This window comes from Peromyscus eremicus, chromosome 1 (genome assembly GCF_949786415.1).
Source record: "Peromyscus eremicus chromosome 1, PerEre_H2_v1, whole genome shotgun sequence".
NCBI lineage: Eukaryota > Metazoa > Chordata > Mammalia > Rodentia > Cricetidae > Peromyscus > Peromyscus eremicus.
This window is the reverse complement of record NC_081416.1, coordinates 190,891,546-190,906,885: the sequence shown is the minus strand read 5'-3', so window position 1 is coordinate 190,906,885 and position 15,340 is coordinate 190,891,546. Positions and strand designations below refer to the sequence as shown.

General features: G+C 35.2%; 1 protein-coding gene across 1 annotated transcript; it reads right to left on the bottom strand.

The window, feature by feature from the left end:
• Positions 1-5,813: 5,813 nt before the first annotated feature.
• On the bottom strand, positions 5,814-14,928 carry LOC131902684 (vomeronasal type-2 receptor 116-like). Its single transcript, XM_059253697.1, has 6 exons — positions 14,623-14,928; positions 13,457-14,263; positions 12,919-13,137; positions 10,767-10,890; positions 7,114-8,005; positions 5,814-5,853 (listed from the first exon to the last, which is right to left on the bottom strand). The coding sequence occupies exons 1-6, from the start codon at positions 14,773-14,775 to the stop codon at positions 5,814-5,816; spliced, it is 2,235 nt and encodes a 744-aa protein (XP_059109680.1). The 5' UTR covers positions 14,776-14,928.
• Between the last annotated feature and the right edge of the window lie 412 nt (positions 14,929-15,340).

Genomic DNA, 15,340 nt, shown 5'->3' with positions numbered 1-15,340 from the left:
CCAAGCCTAAATTCCTCCTCCTACATACTGACCCTTCCCAGAAGTCCTGACTATACCTCCTCTCTCACTGTTATCTGTTCAGCCTCTTATTAGATCAATCAGGTACATTAGAAATGCACCACAAAACAGCAACATACCTTTACATAGTTAAATAAATGCAACTTTTCTACTTAAAGAGATGTACCTTTTCAATTCCATTTTTTTCGGCAAATTTCTTAATTTATTTTTACAACTTTAAAAATATTTTTGTTTTTACACTATATTTTCATTATCTACTCTTATTTTGATGGATATCTAAATGGGTTCTAGTTCCTTGATATTGCAAATAGACTGGCAATGAATGTGGATGAACAGGTATTTGTGAAGTTTTCAAAAGCGTCTTTTGGGTACATGCATATAATTCCTATAGCTGGTGATTCAGTATTTTTATTCTTAATAAAATATAATCCTTCACCCAGATTTCTATAGTGACTGTACCTATTACTACCCACATGCAGAGCGGATAATCATTTCTAATTTCTCTCAGTCTCACCACTTGTTCTCATTTATTTTGTTGTTATACCCATTTGTGTCTGTGTAAAATGAAATCTTCAGGTTGTCTTAATTCAAATTTTTCTGATAGCTTAGTATGTTGAAGATTAATAAGCAATGTTTAATGTCTTTTGTATTCCTTCTTTTCAGAACTGTCTGTTCCTTTCTTTAGACTACTGACTGGCAATTTTGTATTCATATTTTTTCTTTTCATGTTTATTTACATATGTTCTGTATTAAACCTTGTATGATGTAGTTTGCAATAATTTTTACCCATTGTGTCAGTTGTCTTCTTTGAAATATAATTTTCTTTTCTGTGAAGGTAATAATTTTATATACTCTCATTTGCTGATTCTTGAAACAATTTTCCATGCTGTTGACTTGCATAAAGTTCATCCTTTGTCTGTAATTTCAAGTGTATTTTCTACCCAAGGTTTCAGTGTTTTAGATTTTGTGTGAAAACTCTAACTTATTTTGAATTGGTATCTGTAAAGGGTGTGAGACATGGATCTATTTCGGTCTGTAAATGAATGTGAAGTTTTGTCAAAAAAATGCTTGTTAAACTCCAGGGAATGTTCTCTTGATACCCTGATCCAAAACAGTGACCCATAGATGTTTATATTAATTTTGAGTCAGGTTCTCTAACTGAACTTCAGTCTTTGGAGGACATGCAATTGTGGACATGATATATGACTATGAAGATTGTAGAATAGAAACTAATTAGAGAAGAGCACCAGGTTCCCAGAGGTGCAGTGAGATCTGTTCACAAATAATTTAGAAGAGTGAGATGGGAATAGCAGAAAATGAGGGTACCAAAGAATATAGGTTTTTGGTAGACCTGATGGAGGTGTTAAGAAAAAGATGACTATCTCTATTAGAGACTCTGCACCACATAGGTCATCTAGAAAATCATGATAAGAATGTAGTAGTGGCTTTATAGAATCCTAAACAGAATATATAAGAAAAGGTGCCTCATGAAGAGTAGGATGTTAGCCACATTTTCAGAATACAAGATGAAGACATTTTTGGAAAAACAGAACAGGGTTGACATAATCAGTTTGTGTTTTGGATAGTTACTAGGGCAACAAGCATTAAAGGAAAACAGTGATTGAGTTTTAACCTTGGTCTTGATTTATGTTATATATCAGCAATGTCCCTTGAGTAGGGATGAACAAAATTTAGGGAAAGCCAAAGAGAGAGAGCCTAGCAAATCTGTACAGGTAGGAAAAAGGTGACTTCTCTTTCAACTGTATTTAGCAATTAGAATAGAATAGTGAATTTGCTTAGAAGAAATGCATTGTCTTTTCTAGGAAAAGAGGTGTCTTTTAACAAACTCATGAAAGACTTGTGACAGGAACATTGCTTTCTAGACATTCACAGCCAAGACTTCAACTGAGGGACATTCCTGTAGCCATCATGTTACATTATAAAAGAATTTTCACTACATTCTGCCCTTGTTATGAGAAAATTAGTGACACTGAATTTGAAAAAATGGAAATATAAAATTATAAAACAGTAAACATGTGCCAGGCAGTGGTGGCGCACGCCTTTAATCCCAGCATTCAGGAGGCAGAGCCAGGTGGATCTCTGTGAGTTCGAGACCAGCCTGGGCTACCAAGTGAGTTCCAGGAAAGGTGCAAAGCTACACAGAGAAACCCTGTCTCCAAAAACAAAAACAAAAAAAAACAGTAGACATGTAATGCTTGCTGAACACTGTCCTGATTCAACACAACAGAGAAAAATGAAATTAGAATTAATTATATGAAAGCAGAGTATATGCTAAACAAGGAACTGAGGGAATTTCAAAGTTGCAAACGAAGTTTCTTCCAAACATTTGTAACTGGGGCAGAAATTAACACTACCAAAGAGAATATTTATGTTCTATATAGAAATAAGCACAAATATCTCTTGATGATGGGCTACCACACTTAGAAATTTCAAGAATATGAAAATGCAATGTCCTTGGAGATAGGTGGGACAGGACTAAATGATGATCAGAGAGTTACATGCTAGGAAATACCTAAGGAGGGAAATACTTCTATAAATCTCACTGAGAACTCACAGAATATTCTGTAAAGTTTTCCAGGCTATAGCTTGAGCAGGGGAAGAATGTTGAAGCATTTTCCCCATGGATGTATTTGGCAAGCATAAGAGAAGCCACAGAGAGCAGCCCCAGGAAGCTTTCACCAAATTTTAGAAAGTTACTCTGTACGGAATTGTATGGTATACTGAGATTGACTTCAAGGGGGCACTAACAGGACATGACATGTGGAGAGACTTAATCTGAAGAAATACGTACATAAGAATGGATCCTGGCAAAGACAGAGGCACCTTGTTTTGTAGTAATGTTGAAAGGTGGGGTTACCCAACTGGACACTAGATGATCCACAAATATCCCTCAGATTCCAGATTAATGTCTGTTTTGATCTGTGCTGTTATTTTCGCACTTTAGTCATCATCATCCCACATTTATGGTGGGATTTTGAAGATGATGGAACATTTTAAGAGTTTAGACCTTTGATTGAATGTAAATTATTATCATTACTATTATTCATTAAAATTATTCTTACCACCAAACTTTGAAGGTAATCTCTACTTCTGATTCCAAACTACAGTGCTTGTTTCATCATCTCCCATGTGAGGACTTGATACCACAAGTTCTCATCAGCAAGATACTGCTGTTATTTTTTTACAAATGGCATGAAATTTCTAAAACCATTAAACCAGGTCATATTGATGTCTTTTAAGTGCTTCATCTCAGCTAATTACTTTCAACCAAATAAGAAGTAACTAATGCTAATATACATAAATTATTTACAACACTAAGTGTTTGGCACTGAACAAGCATATTTTAAATGACTCCCTGGAGAGTGCTACCTCCCATCATCCCAGCTTTACTCATTTGTCTGTAGTTATTTGTATAGGGCTGAGGATCTTATCAATGACCTGCATGTCATAGTAACACAATGAGTACTAGAGTGACAGAAATGCCTTGGTGGAAACCAAAACATCTCTAATTAAGCTCAAAACCAACTCAGACAAGAGGAATACCATGTCAAAAAACTACTTGCTTGGGAATTTACTCTGAGTTCCCTTCCAAAAGATCATTGAAGCTGAGTGAGTTTACTACTATAAACTGTCGAGTGTAGCTAGAGTTTTCCCGCCTGGCCCACAGTCAGGACAAATCTCTCTCACCAGTCAGTCCCACAGCCACTCAGACCCAACCAAGTAAACACATAGACTTATATTGGTTACAAACTGTGTGGCCGTACCAGGCTACTTGCTAACTGTTCTTACAGCTTAAATTAATCCATTTCTATAAATCTATACCTTGCCACGTGGCTCATGGCTTACCAGTATTTTACATCTTTCTTGTCCTGGTGGCGGCTGGCATTGTCTCTGACTCAGCCTTCCACTTCCCAGTTTTATTTTCCTCCTTGTCCCGCCTATACTTCCTGCCTAGCCACTGGCCAATCAGTGATTTATTTATTGACCAATCAGCAACACACTTGACATACAGACAATCCCACAGCAGTCAAGTCTGCATGTGTCCATACAAAGGAGACACATACACACACACACACACACACACACACACACACACACACACACACACTAGACAGGGGAGGCTAAAGATGGATAGAGAGAGAGGAGGGAGGAATGGAGAGGGAGAGAAAGACAGGAGGTTTCATCTGTATGTCTAAGAGCCCTAATCCCCCCAAAATAGATTTTCCAGGTGCAGGCAGTTGGGTTGGAGTCCCCACCCCAGTGTTAAGAACTCCTCATGTATATTCTGTAATGAAGCCCAGTAGATGCATTAGGTCCACAGCATGAATTTTAGACGAATTGAGACTGTGGTTCTTAATGGGACGTTAGAAGAAGGGGTGGATGTAGTTTATGGCTTCCCTTAGGAATGACCTTTAGCAACAAAAACATTTTAAAACTTTTTATGGTACTTTCCTTCTTGAAAATACAGATTTTGTTATTTTAAATTACTTCTGACTTCAAGCAAAGTCCTTCCTTTGTAGATGCTCATTATGAAAAAGCAGTAGGATGTTAGTAGAATATTAGGCTGATCTGTCTCACAGTAAAGTAAACAGAATATTATTCTCACAATGATTGTAATACATAAAATATCTATACTATAAGAAAATTTTGTCTCAATTTTACTATTAGATTAAACCTGAGAGTAAGAAGAAATATCTCCATGCATTCATTGTTCTTCAAGTATAAATTAATTTATTTCTTAACATTTATTGTGACAACTCTTAAAATATAAGATTGATGTAAGTTTCAGGGTAATTTCAGAACATGTCTAATTACTTACTTAGTAACAAATCTAAAGACCAACTTTATAAGCATAGATGACATATATCAACTTTGAATGCCAGTGAATAGAAAAACATTTTTAGTTTAGAGATTATAATGAAATTACCTCATTTTTCTGTTCTTTTTTTTGTCACACAACATGCTCCTGTTTACCCCTTCCTTCCCTCTTTCAAATTCATGATTTTTTTATAATTGTTATTACATATATACAGATACGTTTTTGAGTTGATTTTAGGAATACAAATGTATATATAATAATAATACATAACATAAAACTTATATTTACATGCACAAATAACCTATACATTTAATTGAAATAATATATATGATTCACATATATGTATAGGTATATATATATAATCCAAAATTATCTATGAACACCATTACATCTTACAAATTCTTTAGTTTGCTCTGCCCCATGGTAGCCTATTTTCTCCTCTGTCAGCATTACTTTGTATACTAGTTTCTGTATGGTTGAGGACCCATGAGTTTTTCACATTCATATCAGGATGTCAAAAGTTGTAGTCCTAGTTGAGCTCATATTTAGGAAGTCATGTTTATCAGATTTTCTGTGTCTTTATGGGCAATGTATGGCATTCCTAAGAGATATAATCTCAAAGCAAACTCCCTGGTCCTCAGGCTCTTACATTTTTTATATTTCATCTTCTTCATTGGTATCTGAAACTTTGGAGTGGCAATAGTATTTATTGTAAATGTATCAGGTGGAACTGGGATCCACAATTCTTCATTTTGATTGGCTGTGGCTTTTGATCATTGTATGCATCTGTTTCAATATGACATGTCCTTAAAGAGATGGGAGGAATAGACTTAACTGTATGAATGGGAACAAGTATTTAGAATCTTTAGGGGCTATGCTGCTTTAGTGAAATGGTAGTTACAGTTTCTCCTCTGAGATCCAAAACTTCACTAGCTCTTGGTAGTTCGTTTAGTTTCTATAACTTGGCATAATTTTCCTTTTGACCAGGAGAAATTCTGTTCAATTACAACTAACAACTGCATTTGCGAACCCTCCTAGCCTAATATATAGACATAAGAGCAAAGAAGTTACCACAACAAGGTTAAAACTCACAGTAGTAAAGGTCTAACAATTTTAATTTTATTTAAATATGTGGAAATGGAAAATATTTTACTTAATATATTGTATGTATTTTTAGGAACTGGTGATGAATTCTGGAGAAATGTAAAATAATAAAGTTGCACATTGTAACCTATTCATGACTTTAGATGAAGAATACATACCAATTCATAGAAAAGCAATGAATTGAAAGAAGCATTCAGACAAATATTTGTAAATATCAAGATTTAAAGAGAAAGTGGGAGTATTCATCAGGACTTAAAACAGTTGGAACATGACATATGTCCTCAGAGGAAAAATAAGGAAGGGGTCCTCCATGTTATTAGACCTAGTTACTTGTTCTGAGTGTCTGACATTTGACATTGGGTAATATAATACCTACTAAGTCTACATTATAACATAGCATGCAATATATTATGCAATGACTGATGAAGTATTATATTCACAAAAGCTTACATCCACATTTTGAAAATCCTGTATTCTTCAGTATAATCACTCAAACCCAAATGGAGCATGATAATTTACTAAAGGGCTTTGAGGTCTTAAGAAACACATTGATGTCCTTGTACAAATCTGGTATATTGAAAGTAGAATATAAAATAAAATTATAATCTACATATTAAATCACAGAGATTGGGAAACATGATAACAATTTATTAGAATCCACTTTCAAAATTTAAAACAACATGTAATTAACATAACTGGATAAGAGAATATGCATGAAGCTTTTAAAAATTTAACTCAATAACATAAATATTAATAGTCTATATTACAGAATAATATGGTAGCATGCTGTGAGTGGCCATCTTTAATCCCAGAAGAGCAGAGGCAGATGTAGGCAAATCTCTATGAGTTCAAAATCACATGATATTCACAGACAGTTTCAGACAAGCCCAGATGTATACTGAGGTCCTGCTCATATGAAAACACAACCTGGATTTTAAGTATGGATAACTCCATTAGCTCCAGCATGAAGAAGCTATAATGCAATTGGTTAAACACATAACAGCACAATGAATTAAACCTATAGTATAATGGTGTAGCACACATTTGCAATAGATATCAACTGGACTTCATCTTTAAAATTCATCACTTATCATAAGAACTATGTTTAATTTTGAACTAGGTTTTGAGAGGGTTATTCCTTCTAATGTGGCCTATTCCTGATATGATGAATTGAGTTCCTATCTGGCCTTACTAAGATAATATAACACTTAGGAGCAAAAATGAAGCCAAGGAGGGCTGCACTAGAAGCCAAGATAGAGAAGACTTCCATAGCCACCATGACCTTCCCCTTGGTGCTGTGGTAGACAGGGAGGAATGTGACCCAGACACAGAAGAACACCAGCATGCTGAATGACAGGAACTTGGCTTCGTTGAATGTGTCTGGCAGATTCCGGGACAAGAAAGCCATAATGTAACTTCCAAGTGCCAAGGAGCAGAGGTATCCCAATATACTATGGAAGGCAAAATCTGAGCCCTTGTTACACACAAGGATGATTTGTCCATGTTCAGCATGAGCATCTTTGTCAAGGAAGGGAGGAGAGGTTCCTAGCCAGATTCCACAGAGGACAAGGTGGACCAGAGTACATATGGGGATTATAAGGTTTGGAGCCTTTGATATTATTAACCACCTCACTACTTTATTTGGAAAAGTGACCTTGAAGGCAATAATCACAGTGATAGCTTTGGCCAACACAGTGGCAAGAGCCACAGTGAAAGCACCTCCAAATGTGATCTGCTGCAAGATACAGGTTGTGGTGTTGGGACGGCCAATGAAAAACAAGGAACAGAGGAAACAGACGATGAGTGTGATGAGCAACATGTAACTGAGGGTCCTATTATTAGCCTTGACAATTGGAGTGTCTCTGTGCTTCACAAATAGTGCAAGAACCACAGCTGTGAATACAGAGAAGGACAGTGCTATGGTTGTGAGAGACATCCCCAAGGGGTCCTTATGGTCAAGAAAACTCACAGCTTTCTGGAGGCAGAATTTCTTCTCTGTGTTTGCATAATGACTTTCTGGACACTTCATGCACTTTTCCATATCTGGTAAAAAATGAAGGTGATATTTTGTCCAAGTTGACATTATCCTTGTAATTCTAACATATTTTTCTGTACCTGTTAACAGGACTGTTATCTATATCACTTTTTTTCTTCTCAGGGACAAAAAAGTATGAGCTCTGTCATGAATACTTTCATACTTATAATACACATCTTCCTTATTAGATATTTCAGTTATTATGTATATGCACATATAAACTGTATGGCTTCAACTCACCCCTCTTTAATTGTGTTCCATTCCTCACTTTCTCCATCTTTTACTTACAAACTTATTGTGCTCTCTATCTCTTCTTATTACATTTTAATACACATTGAGTATATTCTGTGATAGTTGTATTTTCAGGTTATAGGGGAATCTACTGGAATGTGGGTAGCATTTCAGAATCCACAACCTTAAAGAAAAGAGATGTCCCTTTTTTGTAAGTAGTTATCAATTACCAGTAGCTTCTTATACAACCCATCTTCTTCATAGTGGTATAAATTAAATACACCTTTTCTCTCTTATGTACTTTCAGTGCCTCTGTGCTATTGATATATCTTTTGCACATCTTTAGAATACTGAGTTACAATGCATAAACCTGCTTTCTTTCTGATTCCACATCATAAGTTATATTCACATTATGAATTTGAATAGTGCAAAAGAGAGAAAATGGCCTTAGAAATAATTTGGTGAAAACTTGTTTTTAAGCATACGTTCTCAAATTTCTTGTCATATTAAAATACTTTGTGTTTTCTAATTTTGACTCTTTTCTGTGGATACTTTAGTAAATAGACATTAAAATATTGTTACAGGATTGAATAATGCACTAGTGAACAGTTGTAAATCTGGTGGGGGAAAGGTCAGAACTATTTTAGAGTATGAAATAAAACAGTTCTATATTATTCTGCTCATAAAATTTTTCAAAATTTATCTTGTATTTCAGGTATATTAACAATGATTTATGCATGCCAGATTTCTGTCATTTTTCCTGTGTCTGTAAAAGAAACTCATCACCAGACTTAATTTTATTTTTTAGATAAATTTAATTAACATTTTATGGAATAATCTTCAGTAGAATAAAATTTATTTCTATTTATCTTGTAAATATTACTTCCTGTGGCTATTGTGACAGATTGATATAATCTGATGTCAGGTTCTATTTTCAAGTTATTGCCTCAGACTTTGTTATTTCCTTCTCTTTTATGTGGAGGTATTTATTTTCTTTTGGTTTTGTACCTTTCAATGAATGACTAACATGTATAACTCTATTCCTTGCTAAAAGCACATGGTGCATGTAATAAAACTTCTATATATAGAATAACAATATGTATTTCAATATACTATAACATTTTGTGATACATTGAATCAGTTATATATCCTCAAATGTCTGACATAATTGAGTTACATAATTTTTGGAAGTATACTTATTAATTAGAAACTATGAAAGACTTTTCATGGGTAAGTCAAGCATTTATATATATATACATGAATGTGTACATTTTGTGCTTAGATATTCACTAAAGAAGTACTTTTTAATAACAGCTTGAGGGTACAGTCTATTATATGTCAAGGTGAGACACCCATGGGAGAAGTTGCAAAAAGATTCTAAATTCAGAAGTCATGAAATACTGCAAGGGAATAGAAAGTTACAGACACAGCAAGGCAGTTGAATATATAAATTTTAGGTATGATATCATGCATACATACCTCAAAAGCTCAGGGAATATCAAATATCATTGAACATGTAAGGTTGGCATAAAATACTACCCTTAACTAAGAAGCTATTTGAACTCATAGCTGCTATAAGAGGAAAACTCATTAATGTTTAAGAATGTGGCCATTGCTAATCAATTAATACTCCACTGGTGGGTATAGTAAAGAGTATTTGGATAGCATAAATTGAATTAAGTGAGTTTTTCTTAATTATTTAAAATTGAGAGAGAAGTTAGATAGATAGATAAGTGGAAAATTTGCAAGGGTATGAATATGATCCAAATACATAGTATAAAATTATCAAAGAAAAAGAATTGTTTAAAAATTTGAAAATTGGAATAACCCCAGTAACAATTTTAACACTAGGTATGAAAATACTAGCTTTTAAAAATTTTATTCCCAATGAAACATGCTGTGAATACTTTCATGACCTATTCTTCTAAGTGCAGATTCTATATTCCATTGTAGCTCCTAGGTCTTGGTACAGCTCTCCATAACAGACTATGGAAACTGCCTTTAGCATATTGTTTCATATACTACATCTCAAAATTGAAGCAAAAAATGGACATAATCCTATTGATTAAGGAAATGTGTAATTTTGGTTATGCTTTATAGTCAAAAATATATATTGGGGTTATCAAACCCAAATTTCTAATCTATTCTGTATGAAAAAGCTTACTGGGAAGAATCATTAGAATAACCTATCCTACACTTAGGTGAGTTATAATCATTATTTAAATACAGTTTTAAAAACATCCAATTTTGGTAGATTTTTTACTATGTGTTACATTACATGTGGGGAAAAGCATATTGATCAGCACAGAGGAAAGAAGTTTCCTGCAGCAAACAATATCTGCAGTTGATTATTAATATAAGTCATTTATACATTTTAATTCCTATTCTGCACTATTTCAAGACATGGTGATGCACATTTCATATCCTAAATAAGAGAAGGAATAAATTTGTCTGACTTTTGTCTGGATGTTTTTAGTTTTTAAGAAAATGTAGAATTTTGTAGAAATGTGGAACCATTTCTGTAAGATTTATTCTTACCTGTCTCATTGGAAATCTCATTGTCTGCACAAGGAGTGCAATCATAGCAGCAAACAGCCTTGCCCTCCAGGGAAACTTTCCTGAATCCAGGACCACAGCTCTCACTGCACACAGACTTAGGAATCTGAGAAAAATGGGAGCAAAGTTAACAAATTCTCATGGTTTATTGAAAAACTCAATAATAATATTTTTAATATCACACAATTAACTTGCAAGTTTTACTCCTATAAATTTTGAAAGGATCTTAAGCATCTGTAATCTACATAAGATTGGTCTAAGAATTATCACACTCTTAGACTAGAGTATAATGGGGTAGGGAAAATTATGATGCTGGTAGGTCACAGAAGCCATGACCTAGAAGGTCAAATGGACCTTCCAGATGGATCCTGTCTCTATACTTACTTTCTAATGTGTTGAAAAATTTTATTTTCACTATGATTGTGAATGTTGCTTGTCAACCTGACAGGATTTATAATCATAATGTAAACAAAGTGTTAGGCATTTCTGTGAGTATTCATGAAGAGAAGTTTAAGAGGATCACTCTAAGAATGAGCAACATCATTCCATAGGTTGTTGTCTGAGAAAGAAAAAGTTGATCTGTGGTATTTATTTTTTATATTGTCTGAGGATAAGATGCATCATGTTCCTAGAATAATAAATTTGCAAAGATAAAGACTGCATTTTCATACGGTCAGCCATAAGAAACACTTTCTTAAGTTATATTGGGTATGTATGTATTTGTAGGAACAGAAAAGTAGAGAAACATACACACATGCTCACTATAATATTTTCCCATTTAAGAAGTGGATAAAAGAAAAATGATATCTGCTTATGGTCTGTAATTTTTAAGCATGGAATCAAAATGAACTTTTCAAATTTCAGATACAGTGAAGGAATTCTAATAGAGAAATTGTGTTGCTTTGAAATAAAAGTGGCAGTCAAAAGCACAGATGTGTGACTACATATTTTCTCAATGGTGATGCTATCTTGAGAGTTACTGATACTTTAAGAGTTGGACTCTCAGGAATCCACAAGGTTGACCCCACCTTGGTCTGCTGGCAGTGGTCAAGCGGGTGCCTGGACTGATCTACTCTGGTGACCAGCCTAGCAAATAACCTAGCTGTCATCATAGAGTCTTTGTCCAGTGACAGAAGGAGGCAGATACAGAGATCCATGGCCAGGACTGAGCTCCGGTAATCCAACTGATGAGAGAGAGGAGAGATACTGCAGGTGAGGGACATGGAGATCATGATGGGAGGATGTGCAGAGATGATCGGCCACACTAATGAAAACCCATGAACTGTGGACTGGTGGCTGTGGAGCCCCCATGGAACTGGACTAGGCCCTCTGGATATAGAAGATGGCTGTTTGGCTCAAACTGTTTGGGAGGCACCCAGGCAGGCGGATTGGGATCTGTCCCTGGTCTACGGGCAGGCTTCTGGAATCCGGTGCCTGTGGTGTGACACCTTGCACAGTCTTGGTGCAGTTGGAAGCAGCTTGGACCTGTCTAGGCTCGGTGTGCTGGGCTCTGCTGACTCCCCATGGGAGACCTCAATTTGGGGGATGTGGGGTTGCGTGGTGGCTTGATAAAGAGTGTTGAAGGGTGGGAAGAGGGAAGAGGGGGGAATTTGTGGATAGTAAGTGGGGTGAGTAGAAAATTTCTCCCCATCTCTCAATGGGTACCACACATTGGCATGCCTCCTGACCATAAAGAACTCCCATATCTCTAGAAATGTAAGTGAGATAAACACTTTTTTCCAAAATTCACTTTTGGTGATAGTGTTTTATCATAGCAAGAAAACAAAACTTATTCAGTTTTGTGTTGTGAATGTAAATAATTTCTACATCAGAGTGTCCTGGGAGATATTATGAGGATTGCATATACCACTTCTCAGACATACTTAAGTTGTGTCAACTTGATAAAAACTAACCCATGCATCACTGAATATTAACAGACATTTAATGCTAATAACTTCCATTTTTAAGAATCAGGAAATGATAAAACAATGTCTTGTATTAGTTATGTTTTATCCTTCTCTACTTGGAATTTTATATTAATGGGATTTAATTTCAAAACCAGGAGTTGCTCTAATGGGGGATGTATTTGTGTTATTATGATAAGTTGAATGCATTGAGAGAATACATAACCCACCTCTGAATATCTTTTTGGCCATTGTACCATCTGCTCAGACAAAGACAACTGTTGAGTCTGAGGAACATTGGGTAAAAATGTTCCAACTTTCACTTTTCGCCCAAGACCCTTCGGAAAATTCCAAAAGTTGAGAATATCATACTTATTATCATGTAACTTCTGTTTCAATTCTAAAGACATGTTGGCTCCCACATGGATATTCCTCAAGAAAGGATGAAGCTGAAAGTGACACAAGAACATATTTTAAAGTGGATGTGAGAGGTTGACTAGAAATAAATTACTGAGTGACTATCACTGGTCATAATCTCTGATGTAGGCTATCAAACTAGGTATTACATATTTCAACATTTTATATATAATATATGTATATATCTATACATATCCACAAAGACTGATATGTATATATGCGTATATAGGTAGTATGTATATATACATTTTAATATGTAAAATATTGAAATATGTAATAGCTTGTTTGATGCCTCTGAAAACTCTCAAAATATCACATTGTTGATTCTCCAATACAATGGAAAAATATTACCTGCCAGGGAGAGAAAACCATTCTTTCCCCATTTCCTAATGGTTGCATTTGAACTTGCTGAAGACTCATCTCATGGAGACTGTGGGCCACAGTATAAACAGCCTTGTATGTATTATAGCTGTCTTCATTCATTGCTGTGTCAAAAATGTATCTAGGCAGGAATTCCAAGGAAGCATTGGGTTGGCAGTTTTCCAAAAGATGACAATCAAGCTCTGAAAATGAGCACTTGAAGAACATAATCCACAATTTAGGAAGATAATTGTCTTCTGGATATTGATAAGGATTAACTGTTTGGATAAATTTTTTATATTCAACTACCTGCTCATGGTGTTGTGAAAAAATGAGACTTCCATGGAATGAATCTAGCAAGAAAAAATCAGCGATATTAGTAAGGTCCCATTCAGAGGTCAGGAGCCAAACTTTCCTTGTCAAAATCAGTTGCCCTAGATTTCGCATTAAACCTTGTAGTGAATCATTGTCACCATAAATGATGATGATATTGGCCCATGATTCCTGGACCATGCCAAGACTTTTCCAGTATTTGTATGAAAATGAATTCCAGGTACTTTGGATCATTTCAACAAAAGCTATGCAGACTTGATTATTCTCCATCTTTTCTCTGATATCTGAAAGAAACTGAGTCCCTCTGTGGTCATCTGGAATAAGTAAACCAACCCAGTTCCAGCCAAAATGAACAATCAGAGAGACCATGGCAAGAGACAGAGATGTGCCTTTGGGGGCCATCTGGTAGAGAGAAGTAAACTGACCTCGGTCACTGAAGATAGGATCATAAGGACCAACAGTGAGCTGAAGAGAAAACAATTGGGAAGAAGAGAAAGAACAATAGCATTATGCACAATCCTTATTCTGAAGAAGCAGATGGAAATGGTCAGTACAATGATGGATTCACCTTGATTTTTGAAGGCAAATTTATCTGACAGAATTTTTCAGAAAATTACTAGCCTGACCTCCATCTTTAATAATCCTCATTGTCTACTCCATCCTCTCCTTTCTTTGCTTTCCAAGTGACTGAAATAAGGGTCCATCTCCAATTGTCTGGACACTTGTCATCAATAGCTAACTAATCCAAATGTCCGACATTTTCCTTTGCATACCCCAAAATGTCAGCAAAGAGACCAGGCTCCTTCTCCCATACAACTCCTCACCTGTGGAAATTTGTAGAGCTGAAGCAGTGTCTCAATGTGAGCAGATTTTGCCCACGATGGTCCTGTTAGTACAGCAGCTGACATTCTCTTCTTTACACAGTTATAATTACAGTAGGGACTACTCAGGCCTGTGAGCCAAATAAGGGTATTCATAAGAACGTTTTTCTCACTATATGGGACATTATAAAAATCAAAACCCAGAGATATGTTGGGTAAAATATGAGGGCTCCTGTTGATCTCCTCAATGGCAAATAACAGGGACAGAACCAACTCGTATATTTTAAAATTATACCTGCAGAAATTGAATAAAAATATACCTGAGTAAATTACAGACCACACAGAGCTGCAGATTTATCAGAATGGTTTTCAGGTGCAAATATTAGTGCTTATATAAAATGCATATTAAAAATTTCCCGCTAAATGCCTGGAATTTAACTCACTATGTTACCTCATTAGGATGCTATAAGATCATGTAGGTATGACCCTTATAATTGGCAGTCCCATGACAACTCACTGTACTTTCTATTGCATTTGGTACACAATAAATTTTACACATAAATAAAAAAACGTACCTTATAATATAGTATATCTTCTGTTGAATTATTTTTTGTTGTGTGATTCATCTTTATAAATATTTGTGATACTTTGACTACATTATCTTTGTTTGAGTTTATATTACTTTTGTATCTTTTATGTGTGTGCCACTGTGTCTGAAATG

Bases quoted from the DNA above. Each gene is read 5' to 3' on its own strand.
- LOC131902684 (XM_059253697.1), bottom strand. From the start codon at position 14,775: ATGAATACCCTTATTTGGCTCACAGGCCTGAGTAGTCCCTACTGTAAT. The intron at 13,138-13,456 runs GTAATATTTTTC...TGTCACTTTCAG, and splicing joins TGGTTTTCTCTCCCTGGCAG to CTTCATCCTTTCTTGAGGAA. The intron at 5,854-7,113 runs GCCACATTAGAA...GTAATTGAACAG, and splicing joins ATTCATCATATCAGGAATAG to AATTTCTCCTGGTCAAAAGG.